This window comes from Melanostigma gelatinosum (genome assembly GCF_949748355.1).
Source record: "Melanostigma gelatinosum genome assembly, chromosome: 5".
Taxonomy (NCBI): domain Eukaryota; kingdom Metazoa; phylum Chordata; class Actinopteri; order Perciformes; family Zoarcidae; genus Melanostigma; species Melanostigma gelatinosum.
In genome coordinates this window covers 29,366,159-29,388,595 of record NC_136638.1, presented here as the reverse complement: position 1 = coordinate 29,388,595, position 22,437 = coordinate 29,366,159, and the positions used below count along the sequence as shown (strand labels likewise).

The following is a 22,437-nucleotide window of genomic DNA, read 5'->3' as shown; positions in this document are numbered from 1 at the left end:
AATGTACAAGTACCTCGAGTGTGTGAATTGAAGTAACGTTACAGCACTTAAGTAAATGTACTTAGTAACGTTCCACCACTGATAAGCTATAAGTTAACATATCATATATATAAATATATGTTAACTTATACTACATATATATTTATATATATATATATATAAGTTAACATGTGTACTAATATTTAGAGGAAACGAGAGCTTCTGTGTGCTAGCAGCTAAGCTAACTGTGCTAGCTTTCTTTAGCATACATCGAAAACTAACGTCATTCGCTAATGCTATCCGTTAGCTAGTGCAGTTTATAATCTATATCTAATATAGTTTATATATTATTGAATTTAAACTCCTACGTTACCTTATCCTCATGCGTAGATGAGAGCTAGCTGAGCTAACCACACAGCGCAGGACGAGAAGACTGAGGTATCGCGATGTTTTCTTCGTCTTCTTCTTCTTCTTTGGTTTGTATGATGCACTGTAAAAAGTCGCCGATATGATCCGTGTGTTGCAACCTACTGGACCGGATGTGTGTTTACACCTCGACTCTACATATAAGTTATATTAAATTAATATTTTGACAAACATTTACGTCACAGAATGTGTGTTACATGACGTAACTCCATACATATGTATATACTTTATAGATATAACGTTATATATGAATGGTTAAAGAGGTCTACATTCCGATTCTCCAGTGCGTGTGAGCACGTGAAGGCAGCAGAGCGGTTCGTCCAATCACAGAGCGAAAAAGGCGTGACGTCACCTATGTAAACAAACAAGAAGCAGCGCGGCCATTACAGAGAAGAGTTGTTGTGAGGTTAGACCAGCTCCAGTTAGTGTAATATATATACATATATGTACATATATTATATATGTACATATATATATATATATCAATATATTGATATAATAACATTAATATGAAAGTTCTGCATGTTTGTCTTGGTGTCTTCTGTCCTCGTAACCCTCTTGTTGTGGTGCGTTCACGGTCGTCCGTCTGTCAGCGGCCATCACAGAGAGCCTGACAGACCGGACTAGCTGCTGCTCGGGGGTTCACCGTGTCCTTGTGTCTCAGGTCGGACCGTCAGGACGGGGACATGAGAGACCCGAGACTCAGCATGACGATCAACACCGAGGTGGTTTTGAGCGGACAGTTCATCTTCGACCAGGACCCGTTCGCTGAGTACATGTGGATGGAGAACGAGGAGGAGTTCAACCAGCAGGTGAGACCGACCTGGTGTCTCTGTGTGTCCTCAGAGGACTAACATGATGTTTACATGAATAACATGTTTACGTGACTAACATGTTTACACAATGTTTACATGTTGTTTACATGACTAACATGTTGTTTATATGACGAACATGATGTTTACATGACTAACATGTTTACATGTTGTTTACATGACTAACATGTTTACATGTTGTTTACATGACTAACATGTTTACATGACTAACATGTTTATATGACAAACATGTTTACACAATGTTTACATGTTGTTTACATGACTAACATGTTTATATGACTAACATGTTTATATGACGAACATGTTGTTTACATGACTAACATGTTTATATGACTAACATGTTGTTTATATGACGAACATGTTGTTTACATGACTAACATGTTTACATGACAAACATGTTTACATGACAAACATGTTTACATGACTAACATGTTTGCGTGATGTTTACAAGACTAACATGTTTACATGACTAACATGTTTACATGACTAACATGTTTGCGTGATGTTTACAAGACTAACATGTTTATATGACTAACATGTTCACATGACTAACATGTTTACATGACTAACATGTTTGCGTGATGTTTACAAGACTAACATGTTTACATGACTAACATGTTTACATGACTAACATGTTTGCGTGATGTTTACAAGACTAACATGTTTATATGACTAACATGTTCACATGACTAACATGTTTACATGACTAACATGTTTGCGTGATGTTTACAAGACTAACATGTTCACATGACTAACATGCTTACATGACTAACATGTTTACATGACTAACATGTTTACATGACTAACATGCTTACATGATGTTTACATGACTAACATGTTTGCGTGATGTTTACAAGACTAACATGTTTACATGACTAACATGTTTGCGTGATGTTTACAAGACTAACATGTTTATATGACTAACATGTTCACATGACTAACATGTTTACATGACTAACATGCATACATGATGTTTACATGACTAACATGTTTGCGTGATGTTTACAAGACTAACATGTTTACATGACTAACATGTTTACATGACTAACATGTTTGCGTGATGTTTACAAGACTAACATGTTTACATGACTAACATGTTTACATGACTAACATGTTTACATGACTAACATGTTTACATGACTAACATGTTTACATGACTAACATGCTTACATGTTTACATGTGTGTGTCAGGTGGAGGAGGAGCTGTGGGAGGAGGAGTTCATGGAGCGTTGCTTCCAGGAGATGCTGGAGGAGGAGCAGTGGGAGTGGTTCATCCCATCCAGAGATCTCCCTCAGCTGCAGGTCAGAGACCTCGTGGTGAGTTCAGGGTCCGAGGAAACAGTGTGACGTTCACTGACTCACCTGGAAACACTCCTCACCTGGAGTAGTAATATTAATAACACTACTTCTCCTCCAGATGAACAGCAGTCTGAACCCAAACGCCAAAGAGTTCACCCCGGGTATCCAGAAACACATCATGTGACCCTTCCTGGCTCCGCCCCCTCCTCTGTGACATCAACAAGATGTCTGACGTATTTTCAGCCTGACGTGTTGCCAAAGTTCTGATGTCACTGCGATGTGTTCAAGACGAGATGTTAGTTACTAAAGTCCTCTACCTGTCTGTCCTCCACCCGTCTGTCTGTCCTCCAGTCTGTCTGTCTCTCTGAATGTAATCAGCGGAGTGTTTTTATTTTTTTGTCTTCAGAACAAACTGGTTTCAAGTCAGATTTTTTTATTTGCACTTCTATTTTATAAAACCTTAAAAACACTGTTCACATGTAGAGGTCTGGTCTGATCCGATCTGGTTGTTTTGAGTGTTTTTTCCCAGCATCCTTTGTGAGTTTTTTTTTCTAAATGCAAAGTATAAAAGTAATGTAAAAGGTTGTAAAAAAAGATCTATTTTTTCTTAATCTATTTGTAATAAATGTTGATGGAAAAAAACTATTGTTTTTCATCGTTCGGTCTGAAGATTTAAAGTTGAAAAAAACACTCAGTTTACTGAAAAATATAAAACATTTTGATTATTGATTATGAAATGAATTCTGTTTCAACAATCAATCGACTGACATCAGTTATTGATCAATAATCGATAACAACCAACGACGCAGTGGAGCATCTTCAAACAGGAACATTCCCACCAACAGAAACCAACACAACATCCGTACACTGAGGAACGTTCATCATCATCTTCATCTCCTCTGATGAACGTGAACCAGCTGACTGTTTCCAAGTTGAATTTACTGAGAAAAGTCAAAGTCTACGAGACCAGAACCTGAACACAGGTTTTCCTCAGTGGAACCAGGTGTAGGTGTACCCGAGTTCCAATGTGGTCTAGCGCCGGTTCAGGTTCATCTGCATGTGTAGCAGGTGGTCCGATGCGGTCTACAGCCGGTTCAGGTTCATCTGCATGTGTAGCAGGTGGTCCGACGCGGTCTACAGCACCCCCTGTGCCACCCTCCTGAACAGCTGGCGTCTCTGCTGGGCCGTCATGGCGTCGCAGCTCTGGAGCAGGTTGGAGATGACGAGCGTCTGCTGAACGCTGGAGGACTTCACCCACAGACGACCGTTCATCCCGACCACCAGCTCACAGGGAAACAGCTGCTGCAGGTCAGCCAGGACCTCACTGTGGGGGGTCAGCAGTCTGGGGGGGGGAGTAGAGCAGGTGAGACAGGGCCTCACTGTGGGGGGTCAGCAGTAGACCAGGTGATCCTGGAGTCTCAGGACAGCATTTCTACACAAACATCTGAGGACGTTTACCTTCTGACGAGTCCCAGAGAGACCGTGAAGACCAGACCTCCTCCTCCAAACACTCCCATCCCATTGGCCCGTCCTGAGCTGTCCACACACACCAACTCCGGCTCCATGTCCTTATTGGCTATGAGGAACTGGGAGAACACCAGGTCACCCACCTGTACAGGTAACACAAGGGGGAGGAGTTAAACACGTAGGGAGGGAGGGGCTAACACCAGGTCACCTCTCGGGTCTCAGCTGGACCTCTCGGGTCTCACCTGGACGTCTCGGGTCTCACCTGGACGTTGGGTCGGTTCCTCTTGGTGGATCCCTCAAAAGCCAGGTAGGACAGAGACGCCTGCTCACTTCCTCCAAAGTCCACCTTGAAGACGTCTCCTGATTTGACCGTCACGATGCCGATGATGGTCTCACCTTTAGCGGGGACATACTGGAGGACACAGAGGGACAGACTCAGCTCCCATGATGCACTGCTCCAGTACCAGTGTCACACTTTACTACAGACTTCTATCGGGGAACGCTGAACTCCATTTAAAGATGCAACTATTGTAAATCTGACACATTTTATTTGACCGCACTGAACGTTGAGAACAAACTTTAACAGCTCTCATTGATGAGTTTGGTCTCCTGAGAAGTTCGGCGTAGAACTGGTTCCTCGAGCAGAACGTCATTATTATTAAACAGAACTCTTTCGAACCGGTTCCCGGTTCACAGCAGCGAGCAGCGGGCCCGGTTCATAGAGATGAACTTTAACGACCCAACGCGCAGTTTCACAACAAATACCTTTGAGCCGAAATCACGACCGGTCCGTACTGATTTAAATTCAGTCCAAACATCCGGTCATAAGACGTGTTCACGTGTGCTGACGAGGAAAAACCTTAAATTGCGAGATTTCCAGACGGAGTCCCGGATGTTGTAGACGCTGCTGCTGCGTGCAGACGAGTCGCTCCACAGATACGGAGCCTCATGCCGGTGTATGAACGGACTCTCTAAAGTCTCACCCTCCTCTGCTGGGAGTCCATCCAGAACATGTGGGGCAGTTTGTGTCGCAGGACGCCGCTTTTACACACCAGCAGCCGGTCTCCGCTCCGCCTCAGACCCGGTCCACACACCACCTTCTCCGGTCTAACGGGGCCCGTGAGAGAGATGCTGTCGTCGGTCTCAAAGGAGAACTCGTCTCCCGGTAACAGAACCTCCCCGGTTCTCTCTTTTAAAGTGGACAACATCGCGTCTCTTCACATGTGTTGTTGCTGTCTGACGGACTGATTTGAATGTGACACACCGGAAGCAGGAAGCTCAGCCGCCAGCGCCCTCTGCGGGACAGAAGGCGGGAAAACATGTTTCCATGTTTCTCATGATTAAGACCATAATGTCTTTACTTTACAAATTCAATTCAGATCAGAGCAACATGTCAACTTCACAAATATCAGTTCACTGAAAGAGTAATGAAATAAATAGTTATGATAAAATACAAACATATTTAAAATAAAGAAAAACATATTTTTGTCTTTTCGTTTATTCATATTTGTTGTATTTGTTGTGCTTAATTTTGAATGTTAAATAAAAATTAGTAATCATTTTTAATTTTCAAATATATATACACACATATATATACACATACATATATATATACATATATATATACACACAAATACATACATGTATATACATATATACATATATACATACATATATATATATATACATACATATATATATACATACATAAATATATATATACATACATAAATATATATATACATACATAAATATATATATACATATATACACATGCATATATATATATTTATTTTGTGTGTCTCAGACTAACGTCGTGCAGCAGCTGGTCTGGATTTCTTGCTGCTGTCACTCAACACAATTATATATATATATATATACACTACCTGAAGAAGAAAATAAAACTGAGACCGACAGGAAGTCAGAATGTGTGATTTAAGATGAAGTTACTTCAAAGTAGACGCTCATATTTCTGCAGCTTCATCACTTTAGAAAGTCTTCACTGTAATAACTTCATATTCCAGATTCAACATGAACATTTCAATATTTAAATCTTATGTTTTCTTTGCTTCTGAAATGAGCTCCACCTGAGACCTAAAAGGTTTCAAAGTAAAGGTCTCAAATGTTTCAAAGTAAAGGTCTCGGTGACCAACTGTTTGCTACAATACGTCCATATTTAATTTGTCCTTTAAATATGTAGACATGTTCAGTGTCTCCTGAACACGTTCATAGCTGAAGGTTCTCTCAGTGAGACGTTCACTGCTTCACATTAAAGTTCTGTTGATCTCACCTGGACCACGTTAATGTTTCAGAACTCTGATCCGCCTTCAGGGGCAGTGAGAGAGCGCGCACACACGCGCGCACACACACACACACACTACAGGTGAGAGACACACACACACACACACCTTTTTTAGAGCTAATTTTTCAGTTTTATTTTCCAAAAAACATCCTAAAAGCTCAATGAATCTAACCGGTTTGTTTGTTTGAGCTCAGACCTGCTGACATGCTGCAGGACGACAACACGCAGAGTACACAACTAGAAAAACACACTTTACAAAAGTTTTACAAGTTCAAACTTTGGATTTCAGAAGTGACATTTTTACAGTAAAAGAAAACTATAATTATAAAATTATGATAGAAAACAACATTTCTTCTTCCTTCTCCACAAAGTGAATAAAAATCCCCCCGAGATCCTCAAACATGTGTTGATCACTGACACACGTTCACATCAGAAGAACTGCTGGTTCTCTTTTCATGATAATAATCTGTCTCATTGCTGAAGACAATAATAATAAAACTAATTATGGGACAAAACAATCAATAGCTACCATATCAGCGCTGATCTTTGTGCATGAGATTATTAAATGAGGCTCATTCATCACAAGGTTTGTTTTTGTTTGAAAGTTGTGGAACATTCAGACTTCAGGAAACACTGAAACATGAAGCTCTCAGCTGGACATTAATAACTCTGTTATTATAAAAGCGGTTTGAAGTCGTTTCTGTTTCAGATGTTAAAAGACTTCAGGGGGATTATTTCTTCAAGACCAGAACCAGTTGTGTTCTTTGGTTCCTCAGATGTTCTTCTGGGTTCTACTGGGTCATCGTCCTGCTGGAGCGACTGCGGACGACCTTCTGGAACATTTCGTCTGGGGACAGAAACATAAACCGACAGTTAGAGACTCGACAGGTTCTGATGAAACTCAGACTCAAAGAAGAAGAAGAAACTCACCGTTCCTGAAGCTCTTGGAGTCCACCTGTGAGACAGAGAGAAGGGCAGCAGAAATATTAGTGTCATCATTGTTGTTGTTGTTATTAATGTACTAGAATTAGACGTCAAAATCAAACGATGCAGATCTTATGTTGAAAAGTTTTTTCATAATAAAATGTATTTTCATGTTGAAAGAGTGACACAGGTCATGTGACTCAGCTGAAGTAGACAGAGTTAGAGTTTAAACCAGTAAGCGTCTCTGATCAGCAGAAACAACCTTCTTCATCAGCGTGTTCTCACCATGGAGGAAGCCGCCGGTCTGAAGGCAGCTGCAGGTCCATCGGCCTGTTCTCTGTCCACCTTCGGAGCTGCAGAGACACAAAGACAAACGTCTTACAGAGAGTCGACAGAACCGGAGCAGATGATGTGCACCCCGTCGTCAGGTCCGTCAGTCCTCGGAACAGGCCACGGGGCAACAACTCAGGGGTGACGGGGGTAGAGGCGGGCAATGCAATCTGATCGAAAAGGCCCAGACAGGCGCGCCTCGGAGGGTTGGATACCCCCCCGGCTATAGACAAGACTTTTTACTCATTTCTTCGTGGAGAAAAAGGTACCATTGGAAAAGCTGGTGTCGATGTGAGACTCTATGCAGACGATGTGAGACTCTATGCAGATGATGTGAGACTCTATACAGACGATGTGAGACTCTATGCAGATGATGTGACTCTATGCAGATGATTTGAGACTCTATGCAGATGATGTGAGACTCTATGCAGATGATGTGAGACTCTATGCAGACGATGTGAGACTCTATGCAGACGATGTGAGACTCTATACAGACGATGTGAGACTCTATACAGACGATGTGAGACTCTATGCAGACGATGTGAGACTCTATGCAGACAATTTGAGACTCTATGCAGACGATTTGAGACTCTATGCAGATGATTTGAGACTCTATGCAGACAATTTGAGACTCTATGCAGATGATTTGAGACTCTATGCAGATGATTTGAGACTCTATGCAGACGATGTAAAGGATCCAGCTGGACTCACGCAGAGGTTTGATGATACTGTTGACAGCGTGGACGATTCCGTTAGTCGCCATCAGGTCTGCGTCAGCGACCGGGACCTTGTTGACGTACACGGTGTAGTTACGCTGTAACACACAGAGGAGAGAGCATCTGTTTTCGGCTCCGATCGGCGATCAATAATCTGAGTGAGTGGGGAGTGAGGAGAGATGACTGACCACGACCAGCTCCAGTTTCTCTCCCTGCAGAGGTTTGACTCTGGTGTGAGATCCTTCCACTCCTCCACTGACCAGCATGCCCTCCCCCAGGTGATACCGGAGCACAGCCGACAGCTCCTGAGGGTTACCTGGATACAGACACACAGGTAACAATGAAACTGACTGGAGGTCTGTTCATTGATCTCTTGTTTTTCATCCTGAACTTTGACATCTGAGCAACATGGAAATTAACTCATTACATTTTTAAAACATTTTCAATATTAGTCAATAAAACTTTCAAACTGATTTTTTGTGAAAAAGGAAGAAATTAGGTCTTTCAGTATTATATTACTTATATAATTATATATTATTTACATATATTTAAATGTCAACATGATTTATAATCAGAATTATAATTTGGTGTTTTGATCATAACAATAAAAAATCTGAACAATATTATAAGAATTAAAACAATATATATATATTTTTTTTAAACGAAGAGCTGCACAGTTTTGTGCAGGAATAAAAAACCAGCTGTGATCACATTTCAGCTTTTAATTAGAAGGTCGTTAACAAGCCCGTCAGGTTATAAAGGAACTTTTCTTTCGACGTTGTCAACAGCAGACTGGTGATGAAGTTCATTCCTGTGTCTTTAATATTTATAGAGTGAAGCTGCACAGACGGGTTATATTTATATTATATGAACCTGATCAGAGACATGACTCCACTCTGAGTCACAAACAAAAACGCTTCTGAATGCTCGAACCAAAGAAGGAGCCGAACACTTTCATAAACACCAACCCCTTCATGGAACCTCCGTATTCATCATTCATCATCACTCACGCATCAGCCTGTTGAGGTCGGGCCGAGGGAGCGCGTTGAAGGCGTCGTTGGTGGGAGCGAAGAAGGTCAGCGCCCCCTGCTGGTTCAGCAGCTCCGTCATACCGGCGGTCTGGACGGCTCCGACCAGGAGGCTGAAACAGGAAGGAGGTCTCACCACGTCTACAACATGACATCACTTGACATCACATGACCCGGGTATCAGGTCTGAGACCTGATACCCGGGTCACATGAGGTCTCTGAGAGCTGAGTGAGAGCAGTGATCCCAGAACTGTTAGTCCTGTACGAGCCGGTCTGTGAGTCTCTCCAGTATCAACACTTTACACTCCACATGTCAACGTGTTCAGATTAATGAGCGCCTTCACATAAACTTCAGAGACTCAAGTCGTCGTCTAACGACAGCTCGCTGATTTATGACGTCACCTTAAAATAAATCATAACGGGAGTCTGTTTAAATATTCTAACAAACCACAGAGGTCTGCTGGGAAACGTGCACAGCAGCGCACCGCCGTGCACTGCTGTGTACTGCTGTGTACTACCACTACTACTAAAACTACCGTGCACCGCTGTGTACTACCACTACTACTAAAACTACCGTTCACTGCTGTGTACTACCACTACTACTAAAACTACCGTGCACCGCTGTGTACTACCACTACTACTAAAACTACCGTTCACTGCTGTGTACTACCACTACTACTAAAACTACCGTGCACCGCTGTGTACTACCACTACTACTAAAACTACCGTGCACCGCTGTGTACTACCACTACTACTAAAACTACCGTTCACTGCTGTGTACTACCACTACTACTAAAACTACCGTGCACCGCTGTGTACTACCACTACTACTAAAACTACCGTTCACTGCTGTGTACTACCACTACTACTAAAACTACCGTGCACCGCTGTGTACTACCACTACTACTAAAACTACCGTTCACTGCTGTGTACTACCACTACTACTAAAACTACCGTGCACCGCTGTGTACTACCACTACTACTAAAACTACCGTTCACTGCTGTGTACTACCACTACTACTAAAACTACCGTTCACTGCTGTGTACTACCACTACTACTAAAACTACCGTTCACTGCTGTGTACTACCACTGAAACTACCGTGCACTGCTGTGTACTACCACTACTACTAAAACTACCGTGCACTGCTGTGTACTACTACTAAAACTACCGTGCACTGCTGTGTACTACCACTACTACTAAAACTACCGTGCACTGCTGTGTACTACCACTACTACTAAAACTACCGTGCACTGCTGTGTACTACCACTACTACTAAAACTACCGTGCACCGCTGTGTACTACCACTACTACTAAAACTACCGTTCACTGCTGTGTACTACCACTACTACTAAAACTACCGTTCACTGCTGTGTACTACCACTACTACTAAAACTACCGTTCACTGCTGTGTACTACCACTACTACTAAAACTACCGTTCACTGCTGTGCACTACCACTGAAACTACCGTGCACTGCTGTGTACTACCACTACTACTACTAAAACTACCGTGCACTGCTGTGTACTACTACTAAAACTACCGTGCACTGCTGTGTACTACCACTACTACTAAAACTACCGTGCACTGCTGTGTACTACCACTACTACTAAAACTACCATGCACTGCTGTGTACTACCACTACTACTAAAACTACCGTGCACTGCTGTGTTAATAATATGAATGTATTTGTAATTATGTTGATATTTGGACTAAACAAACGTTGTGAAAATGTGACTTTGGGCTCCTGATAATTGTGACGAAATTTATTTATTTATCCAAACACTCAATCGGTGAGTGGAGAAAATAATCAGTCGATGTTATTTCAGAATGAGCTCCAGCTGAAGCGACTACTCGAGGAAGGTGCTGCTGTTACATGGATGGATCCGAACGCTTCCGCCGCTACTCTGTTCCATCGAGCTTCACCTGTGAGTAAATACGAGCAGACTCACCTGAAGCGGTCGTCTGCCTTCAGGACGTCCATGACGGTTCCCATCGGTGGCGTGAGCACTTTGTCCACCGTGAACATGGTGGCGTAGCGTCCCGTCTTATCGTGAGCAGCGATGCAGGCGTTCTCAATGCAGAGGTTCTACAAACAGACAGGAACAAAGAACACCTGAGAAGACGATGGACTCGTCGGGACATGAGGACAAAAAGGTCTACTGTGTGATAACGCTGCATGAATGTAATATATATATATATATATATATATATACACATATATACACACACACACATACATATATTAGTGCTGGGCAAGTTAACGCATTGTTATCGCGTTAACGCATTAATTAACGCCGACAATTATTTTATCGCGCGTTGACGCATTGTTTTTATTTATTGTTATTGTAACAGACGGTCTCATGTTTATCGTTTTGTATTGGAGATATGATGTCCCTTCAGGGTTGCCGTAGAGCAGGGATTCCCAAAGTGTGGTGCGCGAGTTGCCACTAGGGGGTGTGCGAGAGGAAAAATTGAATGGTGGTCCAATGGTGTAATAAAAATATAATTTTCACAAAATGTCATGTTTGTCGTTCTGGTGTTGACCATGATATGTCCCTTGAGGGTTGCCGTAGCGAAGGCGCAACCCCCGCCTCTGGCCAAAGGAGGAAACAATAATAAAGCGAGCAGCCGTGGGCTGATACAAGATGTCTAATCTCCCGACTCCAGTTATTACTGCATGATAAGTGTCCTTATACACGAACCCAAGACGCTCGGTTACATGAATTATAAAAATTCCCCTTGTAAGATTTCAATTTAAAATTAAAAACGTACAATTGAATAAATAAATGCACTTCTGCTCCTGCCGCCAGACTGTCTTTTACGTAGCTAGCTAGCCTAGCTTGTGCAGCTAACGTTAGCTAACAGCTAACTTCATTCATTCAGCGAATGTCAGATGTCAGGTGGGACATCTGAAGCTATCAGTCATAAAAGGAGAGAGACAGAGAGAGAGAGCGAGAGTGAGAGGAATCGGAGGCGCGAGGAACGGAGAGGTGTGTTGGGGGGAGACCGGGAGAAGAAATCGAGCCAGAGTCAGAGGAAGATGAGACGGAGGAAGGGATTGCACAGACAAATGGGGAGCACAGGCCCATCGCGGAGTCAAGGTAAAAAAGAGGAAACGAGAGAGCATCAGACTGGGAAAACAAGAGGAAATATGATGAAAAGTATGTGTGTCTGGGCTTCACTTGGATTGGCAACGCAGATTCCCCAAAGCCACAGTGCGTGGTGTGCAGTGAGGTTCTGGCTAACAGTCTGAAGCTCTTATCTACGTCGCCACCTGAACACCAAGCATGCCAGTGCAAGTCAAAAGCCCCTTACATTGTTTATATCGAAATTGGAGGAGTTACAAAACAGCTGCAGTCTCATTCTATGTGTGGTTGATTGTAAATTAAATGTGATAATCTGCCTCTGAGCCTCTGTGCGTGTGTCCTCGCATCCGTATTGCTCTTTAAAAGTGACGCCTTGTGTCACTGAAAGTTATTGAAACTTTGTTGCAGTGTTTCAGGGCGTTTTCACACCTTCAGTTCGTTTGCTTTGTTCTGATTCAGGGATTAATATGATACAATGTTGCAGTTGCCCCTTCGTTCGGTTTGTGTTCACACTGCAACATTTAACAGCGGACTAAATATTGTAAACAAACGCCACGCGCGAGCAAACTGTTCTCTCATTGGTCCGATTTATATGCGCCATAAATAGGCTCTGTTGCTTCTTTTTTTAAGGTGTGCGGGATTGGGGGTGCGTGAACCCGGTCGGGATGTAGAAGGGGGTGCGCGGCCCAAAAAGTGGGAACCGCTGCCGTAGAGAAAAGGCGACTCCCACTTCTGGTCGAGGGGGGGGGGGGGGGGGAGGCAGGAATAAAGAGAGAAGCTGCACCAGCTGTTGCTCTCCCTGGAGACTACATATACCGTACTTTCCGGACTATAGAGCGCACCTGTATATAGGCCGCACGGCAAATTTTTAAAAGAAAAAAGAATTTATAGAGAAGCCGCAATGGTCTATAAGCCGCAGGTGTCCCCGTTGAACGGAAAGATGCTTTTAAAAGTACTAAAGTTATCTTTTTCTCTGAACATCATAACATGTCCGACTCGCTAGCTTCTAAGCTAATTTTAACATTACCACCAATGGGGAAATGCTAACCGCGATTAGCATTCGCGAATATAATATATCTTCATACATCTTTTCATGCTTCATACAGACATACTTACAGACTACGGTCTCTCAAGGCTACCAAACGGAAGAAGTAAAACGAAGCAGCGTGTCTTCTCATTAGAATCTAAAAGCAACGAGGCAATACCGGTAACTGTTGTTGGTCGCAGCTCTGAATAGCATTTACGGCTAACTATCTTGGCCGCTTAATAGGGCTGATGACGCTCCAATAACAGCTGATTCCTCCGCAGACTTTTACAGTGCAGTAAAAGTCTGCATTTCTGTGGAGGAATCAGCTGTTATTGAAGCGATTACCGAGCTCACGGCGTGGCGTCAGTTGCTGCTAGCACAACAGCTGCTAGCTGTTGTGCTAGCAGCAACGCTTGAAATTATCCCCCCGGTCGCTTCCCGTAGCATTCCTTCAGCAATTCCTTCATTAGGCTTTTTTGTCAACAATCCTAGTGAGAGGTCAAACGTCAAAGGTACTTCATCCATATTTATGTTAAATGTGTTAGCGGCGCAAAGCTAAGTTGAAAGTAGCTGTTTTTATCAAAATTCAAAAGAGATATAAAAACATGTTCACTCTGCTATAAAGGTCAGTTGCGGTCCTCTTGATCATGCAATATTCTGTTTATTGTTTTCCACTTTCATTTCATAATAAAAGTCCCATATTTACAGCTGTGCCACCATGATATTTGAGAACATTCAAATTGCTGGACAAGTGTTTTTAAATTATCACCTTAACTATTGGTATTTGTCAAGATTTGGTTTATTTGAATCGTTTCAACAATAAAAGAATGCCATAGTATTTTATTTTCAATTTATTATCATTAAAATACCTTTTTTAACAGTTTTCTGAGTCTGTTCATCTGCTAGGACAGGTGCACCGCCTGACATTTTCAGGGTTTGAGATGCCAAAACAAAATAATATGTATTATTTGATTGTACTGAAAGTGTATCAAAACTGGATCGGTTTTATAGAATGAAATGATATCTGTCACGAATTGATACAATTATTTTAAAAGGAAACAGTCGACTCGGACACAAAAATATGCATGTCATGTCATTGACCCATATATAGATGTAAAGGTGATTCTGATAAGTATGTCCTTATGTTGGACACTATCTGTGGGTCTCTGGACTCTACATCAGATCCTGGAGGACAGCTATTTTGATACAGCTTGTCACACACACACACACACACACACACACACACACACACACACACACACACACACACACACACACACACACACACACACACACACACACACACACACACACACACACACACACACACACACACACACACACACACACACGGTGTACGCCTACGTCTGGTGTCTGGAAAGATTTAGCAGCCGTGGGAAGCAGGAAAGTTCTTGTGGCCTGCAGAGTTCATTACTGAGCAGAAATATGAGCCACCCATGAGTCCAAGACCTGAAACAGCAGACCAGCAGAGACAACCTCAAACCCTCACACCAAAGACTGATCACCACACGATCAATAACACTGTCAGTTACAGATGTTCACATGCGTGTTGTGTTTCCTGGACAACTTGAAGAGCATCGGTCATCATACTAAACAATATTGACCGATCAGTAAACTGTGCTAAGGATTACAAAACCATCATCACCTATACAACCAGAAACCAGAGGAGCAACGTCACCTGTACAACCAGAAACCAGTAGAACAACGTCACCTGTACAACCAGAAACCAGCAGAACAACGTCACCTGTACAACCAGAAACCAGCCGAACAACGTCACCTGTACAACCAGAAACCAGTAGAGCAACATCACCTGTACAACCAGAAACCAGCAGAGCAACATCACCTGTACAACCAGAAACCAGTAGAGCAACATCACCTGTACAACCAGAAACCAGCAGAGCAACATCACCTGTACAACCAGAAACCAGCAGAGCAACATCACCTGTACAACCAGAAACCAGTAGAGCAATATCACCTGTACAACCAGAAACCAGTAGAGCAATATCACCTGTACAACCAGAAACCAGTAGAGCAATATCACCTGTACAACCAGAAACCAGCAGAACAACGTCACCTGTACAACCAGAAACCAGCAGAGCAACATCACCTGTACAACCAGAAACCAGCAGGACAACGTCACCTGTACAACCAGAAACCAGCAGAGCAACATCACCTGTACAACCAGAAACCAGCAGAACAACATCACCTGTACAACCAGAAACCAGTAGAACATCACCTGTACAACCAGAAACCAGCAGAACAACATCACCTGTACAACCAGAAACCAGCAGAGCAACATCACCTGTACAACCAGAAACCAGCAGAACAACATCACCTGTACAACCAGAAACCAGCAGAGCAACATCACCTGTACAACCAGAAACCAGCAGAACAACATCACCTGTACAACCAGAAACCAGTAGAACATCACCTGTACAACCAGAAACCAGCAGAACAACATCACCTGTACAACCAGAAACCAGCAGAGCAACATCACCTGTACAACCAGAAACCAGTAGAACAACGTCACCTGTACAACCAGAAACCAGCAGAGCAACATCACCTGTACAACCAGAAACCAGTAGAACAACGTCACCTGTACAACCAGAAACCAGCAGAGCAACATCACCTGTACAACCAGAAACCAGCAGAACAACATCACCTGTACAACCAGAAACCAGCAGAGCAACATCACCTGTACAACCAGAAACCAGTAGAACAACGTCACCTGTACAACCAGAAACCAGTAGAACAACATCACCTGTACAACCAGAAACCAGTAGAACAACGTCACCTGTACAACCAGAAACCAGTAGAACAACGTCACCTGTACAACCAGAGGATCTGTTGATGCTACGGTTGTGATAGACCTCAGTATCAGTATGGGGCCTCTGATCCTTCGTGGAGAACCTTTATTTCTTCTGGTTGTCTCTCTGCAGTGATTCACCACAACATACTTCGACCAGTGGTGGGCCGTCAGGGCCTTCAAAGCCTTCTCTGCTGGTCTAGACAGAATCACAAAGTTATTGCTATTTTATAATTTAGGAATTGTTCTTAAATACACTACATGTATTCTAATTTATTTGTAATAAATATTATAAATGTATAATATTTCCCCATTATCTTATTTTCTCATTGCACAGCTCCTGTCTTCCTCAGTTGCTCTGCTTCCAGTGCAGCTTGTTTTAAGTAGAACTTTTATCCAATCAGATCTCACCTCTGTGTCTCTAGGTAGAACAGAGCCAGAGGCCTGCAGACTCACAAGTGCATCATGTGCACTTTAAGTGAATGGGGACGATATTGTTGATTGTCATAGTGTTCAACCAATCAGATCTTTAGTTTGAGATGTTGGGCGTATTCTTTGATGCGTCAGAGCTGCTAGCTGGCCTACAAGTACATGATTGGTCAGCGTGACATGTTGGGCGGTGACAATCCCAAAATCTGCTGCCTCTGTGAGCGGACATCTTCAGCCTCAAACGCATTAAAACGTATTCAAGAAATACAACTGGGGAGGCTCCACTGTCTTCACTAGCGTCCATGAATGGAGAAGGACTTCTTACTGGAACTAAAACACACGGATGTACTAAACAACCGTGAGATTAAACTCTTTGTTATAAAGAAAGGAGGATGGACTTTGTCTTTACATTACATTACAGTCATTTAGCAGACGCTTTTATCCAAAGCGACTTACAACAAGTGTATTCAACATCGGTTTGAGAGAACAACTCGTCACCAGAAGTAATAAGTGCATCTCCTTTAAACAAGCATCTAAGAGCATAAACCAGAGCCAACGTACAGCAGAAACAAACAAATGCAATAAGTGCCACAAACTAATATGAAAACGATAAGTGCAATAAGCTAGTATGAATACAATAGATGCTCAGTGAGTGCTAAGTGGAAGGCTCAGGTAGTGCTGCTTGAAGAGGTGAGTCTTCAGCCTGATGAAAGATGGGCAGCGACTCTGCTGTCCTGAGGTCAGTGGGGAGTTCATTCCACCACTGAGGGGTCAGGACAGGAAACAACAGCGACCGGGTCGATCGGCCGCAGGGACCTCTGAGCGACGGGGCGACCGATCGCCCCGAGGCAGCAGAGCCAAGAGGTCGGGTGGGGGTGTAGGGCTTGACCACGGCCTGGAGATAGGAAGGAGCTGTTCCTTTCACTGCCCTGTAGACCAGCACCAGAGTCTCACACTGGATGCTCTTACAGGAGCCAGTGGAGAGAACGGAGAAGGCAAGTTGTGGGAGAACTTGGGGCGATTGAACACCAGGCGAGCTGCAGCTTTCTGGACAAGCTCCAGAGGTCTGATGGCCGACGCCGGAGCTCCGGCAAGTAGTGAGCTGCAGTAGTCCAGGCGGGAGATGACCAGAGCCTGGATGATCACCTGCACCGTCTCCTCAGTGAGGAAGTGAATCCTCCTGATGCTGTAGAGCAGGAATCTGCAGGAGCGTGTAACCGATGCAATGTTTGCTGAAAACGACAGTTGGTCGTCCAGGGTCACACCCAGGTTCCTCGCAGTCTGAGTTGGCGTCACCACGGTAACATCAATGGTGATGGACGGGTCTCTGTGAGGGCAACCCTTCCCCGGGAGGAACAGCAGCTCGGTTTTGTCCAGGTTGAGCTTGAGGTGGTGTGTCGTCATCCACTTCGAGATGTCAGCCAAGCACACAGCGATGCCTCCACTTGAGTGTCACCGGAGGAAATGACAAGACCAGCTGGGTGTCAGCGGCATAACGATGGCAAGAGAAGTCCTGCGAGCGAATAACAGAACCCAGAGATGTTGTGTAGAGAGACTCTTTAAATAGTGAACAGCAGCTCTGGTAAGTTAAATGCGTTTGTTTGTACATCTGCAGCAGCTTTAATATGCGTGTTTATATATTATTATTTGTACAACTTGTTTTTCTGAAGGCAAGGCAAGTTTATTTGTATAGCACATTTCAACAACAAGGTAATTCAAAGTGCTTCACATAAAACCATTGAAAGCATCAAAACACAAGGCAAAAGAAAAGGAGATTTAAAAACAATTAAAGAAACAGTGTAAGAAATAAAATTCAGTAGTAAAAAGTAAAGGAGATTTAAAACATACATTGAAACAATAATTGATGTCTCCCTGAGACATTGCGCTGCACGCAATCAACCATACACTGCCGCAATTCTACAATTACTCGCACACAAACCACGTCTGGAAAAGATCTCTGCCGATCTGCGTTTTATAGTGTACGCCTTGCACGAACTCGGTCCCGGAGGAAATGGCGATATATTGTGCACTTCTTTAACTTAAAGAAGATGGATTTTTGTTTGGTTTTATATGTGACAGTAACTATTGTAACGTCCTATGTTGCTCTGGGGACATATTTAGTCGGTGCACAGCAACAAGAAGACACGTGAAGCAGCAGAAGTCTATATACACCACGCAAAGTGTTAAAGTTAAGTTTGAGTGAAAGTGTTAAAGTTAAGTTTGAGTTAAAGTGTTTAAGTTAAGTTTGAGTTGAAGTGTTAAAGTTAAGTTTGAGTTGAAGTGTTAAAGTTAAGTTTGAGTTAAAGTGTTAAAGTTAAGTTTGAGTTAAAGTGTTAAAGTTAAGTTAGAGTTAAAGTGTTAAAGTTAAGTTTGAGTTAAAGTGTTTAAGTGATCATCTTTGATGCTTCATGTGTTTTCCAGTGGACTCATTCTCCTCTCGGTGTTGACAGATGAATAAATGCGTCAGTAACTATGGAGCCGTGTGTTTCCTGGAGGAGTGATCGTAGCGTTACTGTGTTCATGTGTCTGGTGTATGTTCTTCCCTCTGATGTGAGTAACATCTGGATGGTCCGTGCTCTTCAGTGTGCGGTGGAATGCGTGTTTTAGCGCCGCAGTTTTTTTGAATGCATGTCCATTAATGACGCAGCATCCAGTCATGCACGTATTCATGTAACGTTATCTGCACTCTGCATTCGTGTGTTTATAGGTGTTGAGCTTCATTTTTACACAAAACAAATACTGACCGTATCTGTGGGTCATGATGAGGTTATTAGGAGGTGGAACTGTACAGGACAGCAGTGAAGGCCCAGCACTGACTTTGGATGACTTCATCACCACATGTGGAGTCTTCAACATGCTCTCAGTCAACTCACCACATTTACTGCAGTCGTCCTGCTTTTGAAAAATTGTTTCATTGATTTCAAAATTTACTTCTCAGACTGATCATTAGCTGACAATATAAAAGCTCACAAGTCAAACTACAGATCCTGATCAGCACAGCTGATCCAACACACCAACAGAGAAACGGGGTTTATTAAAGTCATGAATGAAAAGCAGCCACAACCTCAGAGACCTCATGACATCATCGCTGGAGATCAAGAGACTGATGTCTTTCGGAATGTGTGTCAATGTGTTTTTCCAGGAAAATGAAAATCACTGAGTCTCATTACAAAGATAAAAGTGGTGACAGTTCTCAGCAACAGATGAACAAGCTGCTTCTGGTTCTGACATCAAACATTAAACCAGGACCAGGACTCAAACATAATCCGGTCACAGATCCAGTTTGTCTGAACCTCCAGGATCCAGGTGCTGTAATACGAGTTCAAGTCAACAAACCTGCTGTCCAACAAGACAACCGACGTTTTCACACCTGCCTCTTTTAGTCTGGTTGAAGCGACCCCAGTTGGTAGGTTTTTTTCGACCGATGTTTAAACAGCAATCCTACTTTGGTGCGGACCAAAACAACCGGACCAAGACCTCGTTGAAGAGCTGGTCTCGTTCTGGTTACAGACGAACTCCGGTACGGTTCGTCAGGACAACTGAAACTCTGGTAACAAGTCGATGCTGTTTTTTCTACATGACCAAGAGTACCATAGGTACCTGGATCAGGACTCGAGACCAACTAAGATGTCTCTGATAATGCTACATTGTGAACAACGTTAGCGGCTAGCTGCTAGCTGTTAGCAACAGGTGGGCAGCACAGTCCTGCTTGGATAAATAACGGAGCTAACAGCTGACGTAGAATTGAGTTACTGATGCGTTCGATTTCTAGCATTGCGTGAAGGCAAACCATAACATTATGACGACGTGTTCAAATGTAATCCTGTTAAATTGAGGTTTTCATCAGGAGTTAATAATAAACCTGCAGTGTGCAAACAGTTATAAAGCATCTCGTTTTTTGAAGTGCACGAGAGTTATTGTTTGATTTTGTGTTTTTAATGTGGTCTTGAAGTGGGCATCGAGACTCGTGGAGCAGATGATCTGATCTCCAGCCAACCCAACTGAAGCTAACGCTAACACTGTTCGTGAAACAGGAGGAAACAGAGACGTGGAAATACGCTTCAGGGTGAGGAAGCTCGTCAGAGTTCTTACGTTTCTGTAGACGAACACTCGCAGTTTGAGGCCTCCCAGCGTCTCCAGCTCCTGACCGTGATACAGAGACTTAGAGGACAGCTGCTCCTTCAGGATGTGATTCGTCATCAGCTTCTTCAAGTCAGGCGTCATCGTCGTGTCACTTCCTGTTACAGAGACACAGACGGGTAAATAAGACGAGGACGACGACTGAGGGACGTACAGCTAACAAAGAACAAAAGCTTTTTGTGAGACTGACCTGACCGGTCAGGAGCGTTACCTTTGAAGGCGGCGTCCAGAGGAGCCAGCAGGGTCAGAGCCTCGGAGCCCGTCAGGTGGGAGGACAGGCCGGCCCCAACCAACAGCGTGGTGGCCGTGGCAACAGATGAACCCTCAGCCAGCTCCAGCAGAACTTTGGCTGAAAAAGAAGTGGAACAGTACTGCGAGTACTTCTACTGCTACCACAACTATTACTGACAGTGGATGTATTGTTTTGTACTGCAGTACTTCTGTAGTTTGAGGTACTCTCAGCGTTAGATGCAGTATTAGTAGTAGTAGTATTAGCAGTATTAGTAGTATTAGTCGTATTAGTAGTTTAGCAGTATTAGTAGTATTAGCAGTATTAGTAGTATTAGTAGTATTAGCAGTATGAGCAGTATTAGTAGTTTAGCAGTATTAGCAGTATTAGCAGTATTAGTAGTATTAGTAGCTTAGCAGTATTCGTAGTGCGAGTAGCTTGTGCAGCACAGTGACTAGGGTTGGGTATCGTTTGGGTTTTTTCCGATACCGGTGCTAAAACGATACTTTTAAAACGATACCGGTGCCTAAACGGTGCCTGAACCGATACTTTTTTCTTCAAATTGAACAATATATTAACTGTTTAAAGTATACGATAAATATAAATAAATACAAAACACTTGGCTTCAAACTTTTTAACTATGAACAATATGTTAACTGTTAACAGTTCACAGTATACTTAAATACATATAAATAAATACAAAACACACACACTCTGTACACACACTGCAGCTTCAAACTTCAGCAATTATTTTGCAGAAATATGAGCATATTTTCCTTCTCTGGCAAAATACGACACGTCTCATGACTTATTTTATTTTACCAGTTGGTGGCGGTAATGCGCCAATTCCTCGTTTGCCAACCGCCAGTTGGTCTCAAAGGAGGAGAAGAAGAAGCTTTGGCGTGCCTGTGTTGTTGTGCTAATGAGCGGCAGCGCTAAGTACCCGTTGTAATAATCCTATGAGTGAGGAGCGGAGGACCGAGTCCTGCTGCCAGGACCGAGTCATCAGAGTAGTGTCAAAAAAGTATTTCAATCGGCTCAGGCACCGAAAGGAAGCACCGAAATCGGCGTTACGTTTCGGTCCGGTAGGTACCGGACGTATAGGAACCGGTTCCATACCGGCACCGAGTTTCGGTACCCAACCCTAACAGTGACATGGTGAATGTGCTGCAGTTTGACAGTAGAACTCTACAGTATGTGTTGAATGCAGTATTAGCTTGAGTGTGTGCTGCAGTAGCAGTGGTAGGATTAGTACCTGAGTCGGGGATGAGCAGCTCGTTGATGTAGTGGATGACTCCGTTGGTTCCCAGCTGGTCTTTCAAGGTGATGATGGCCCTCCCGTTCAGAGTCATCTGGTCTCCATCACAGCCGACTTCCAGCACGGTGCCCTGCAG

At 43.3% G+C, this 22,437-nt stretch overlaps 4 protein-coding genes across 4 annotated transcripts in view; 1 reads left to right on the top strand and 3 right to left on the bottom strand.

The window, feature by feature from the left end:
- The window catches only part of matr3l1.2 (matrin 3-like 1.2), a 40,492-nt gene extending 40,066 nt beyond the window's left edge, over positions 1-426 (bottom strand). Inside the window, exon 1 of the mRNA XM_079268569.1 lies at positions 353-426. The gene's annotated coding sequence lies outside the window, so the exon portion shown is untranslated. The remainder of the gene's footprint in view (positions 1-352) is intronic.
- A 360-nt stretch (positions 427-786) lies between these two features.
- Positions 787-2,794, top strand: LOC306777694 (polyadenylate-binding protein-interacting protein 2-like). Its single transcript, XM_079268915.1, has 4 exons — positions 787-811; positions 1,070-1,217; positions 2,430-2,555; positions 2,656-2,794. Exons 2-4 carry the CDS (start codon positions 1,092-1,094, stop codon positions 2,719-2,721), a joined length of 318 nt encoding a protein of 105 aa, XP_079125041.1. The 5' UTR covers positions 787-811; positions 1,070-1,091; the 3' UTR covers positions 2,722-2,794.
- Positions 2,795-3,598: 804 nt separating this feature from the next.
- On the bottom strand, positions 3,599-5,237 carry exosc3 (exosome component 3). The gene is made up of 4 exons (XM_079268914.1): positions 4,988-5,237; positions 4,267-4,416; positions 3,996-4,147; positions 3,599-3,879 (listed from the first exon to the last, which is right to left on the bottom strand). Exons 1-4 carry the CDS (start codon positions 5,210-5,212, stop codon positions 3,672-3,674), a joined length of 735 nt encoding a protein of 244 aa, XP_079125040.1. The 5' UTR covers positions 5,213-5,237; the 3' UTR covers positions 3,599-3,671.
- Positions 5,238-6,419: 1,182 nt separating this feature from the next.
- tgfbi (transforming growth factor, beta-induced) overlaps positions 6,420-22,437 on the bottom strand; it is a 26,339-nt gene continuing 10,321 nt past the window's right edge. The window contains exons 8-17 of the mRNA XM_079269362.1: positions 22,299-22,437; positions 21,026-21,163; positions 20,767-20,912; positions 11,255-11,391; positions 9,287-9,417; positions 8,465-8,592; positions 8,272-8,374; positions 7,516-7,583; positions 7,237-7,261; positions 6,420-7,153 (exon numbers count right to left, since the gene is read on the bottom strand). The exon at positions 22,299-22,437 is cut by the window's right edge and continues 74 nt beyond it. Of these exons, the coding sequence (XP_079125488.1) occupies positions 7,098-7,153; positions 7,237-7,261; positions 7,516-7,583; positions 8,272-8,374; positions 8,465-8,592; positions 9,287-9,417; positions 11,255-11,391; positions 20,767-20,912; positions 21,026-21,163; positions 22,299-22,437 (1,071 nt within the window). The 3' untranslated portion in view covers positions 6,420-7,097. The remainder of the gene's footprint in view (positions 7,154-7,236; positions 7,262-7,515; positions 7,584-8,271; positions 8,375-8,464; positions 8,593-9,286; positions 9,418-11,254; positions 11,392-20,766; positions 20,913-21,025; positions 21,164-22,298) is intronic.

Bases quoted from the DNA above. Each gene is read 5' to 3' on its own strand.
- LOC306777694 (XM_079268915.1), top strand. From the start codon at position 1,092: ATGAGAGACCCGAGACTCAGCATGACGATCAACACCGAGGTGGTTTTG. The intron at 1,218-2,429 runs GTGAGACCGACC...TGTGTGTGTCAG, and splicing joins AGGAGGAGTTCAACCAGCAG to GTGGAGGAGGAGCTGTGGGA. The intron at 2,556-2,655 runs GTGAGTTCAGGG...CTTCTCCTCCAG, and splicing joins TGCAGGTCAGAGACCTCGTG to ATGAACAGCAGTCTGAACCC.
- exosc3 (XM_079268914.1), bottom strand. From the start codon at position 5,212: ATGTTGTCCACTTTAAAAGAGAGAACCGGGGAGGTTCTGTTACCGGGA. The intron at 4,417-4,987 runs GTGAGACTTTAG...TGTGTCCTCCAG, and splicing joins TGGACTCCCAGCAGAGGAGG to TATGTCCCCGCTAAAGGTGA. The intron at 4,148-4,266 runs GTGAGACCCGAG...TTACCTGTACAG, and splicing joins GGAACCGACCCAACGTCCAG to GTGGGTGACCTGGTGTTCTC.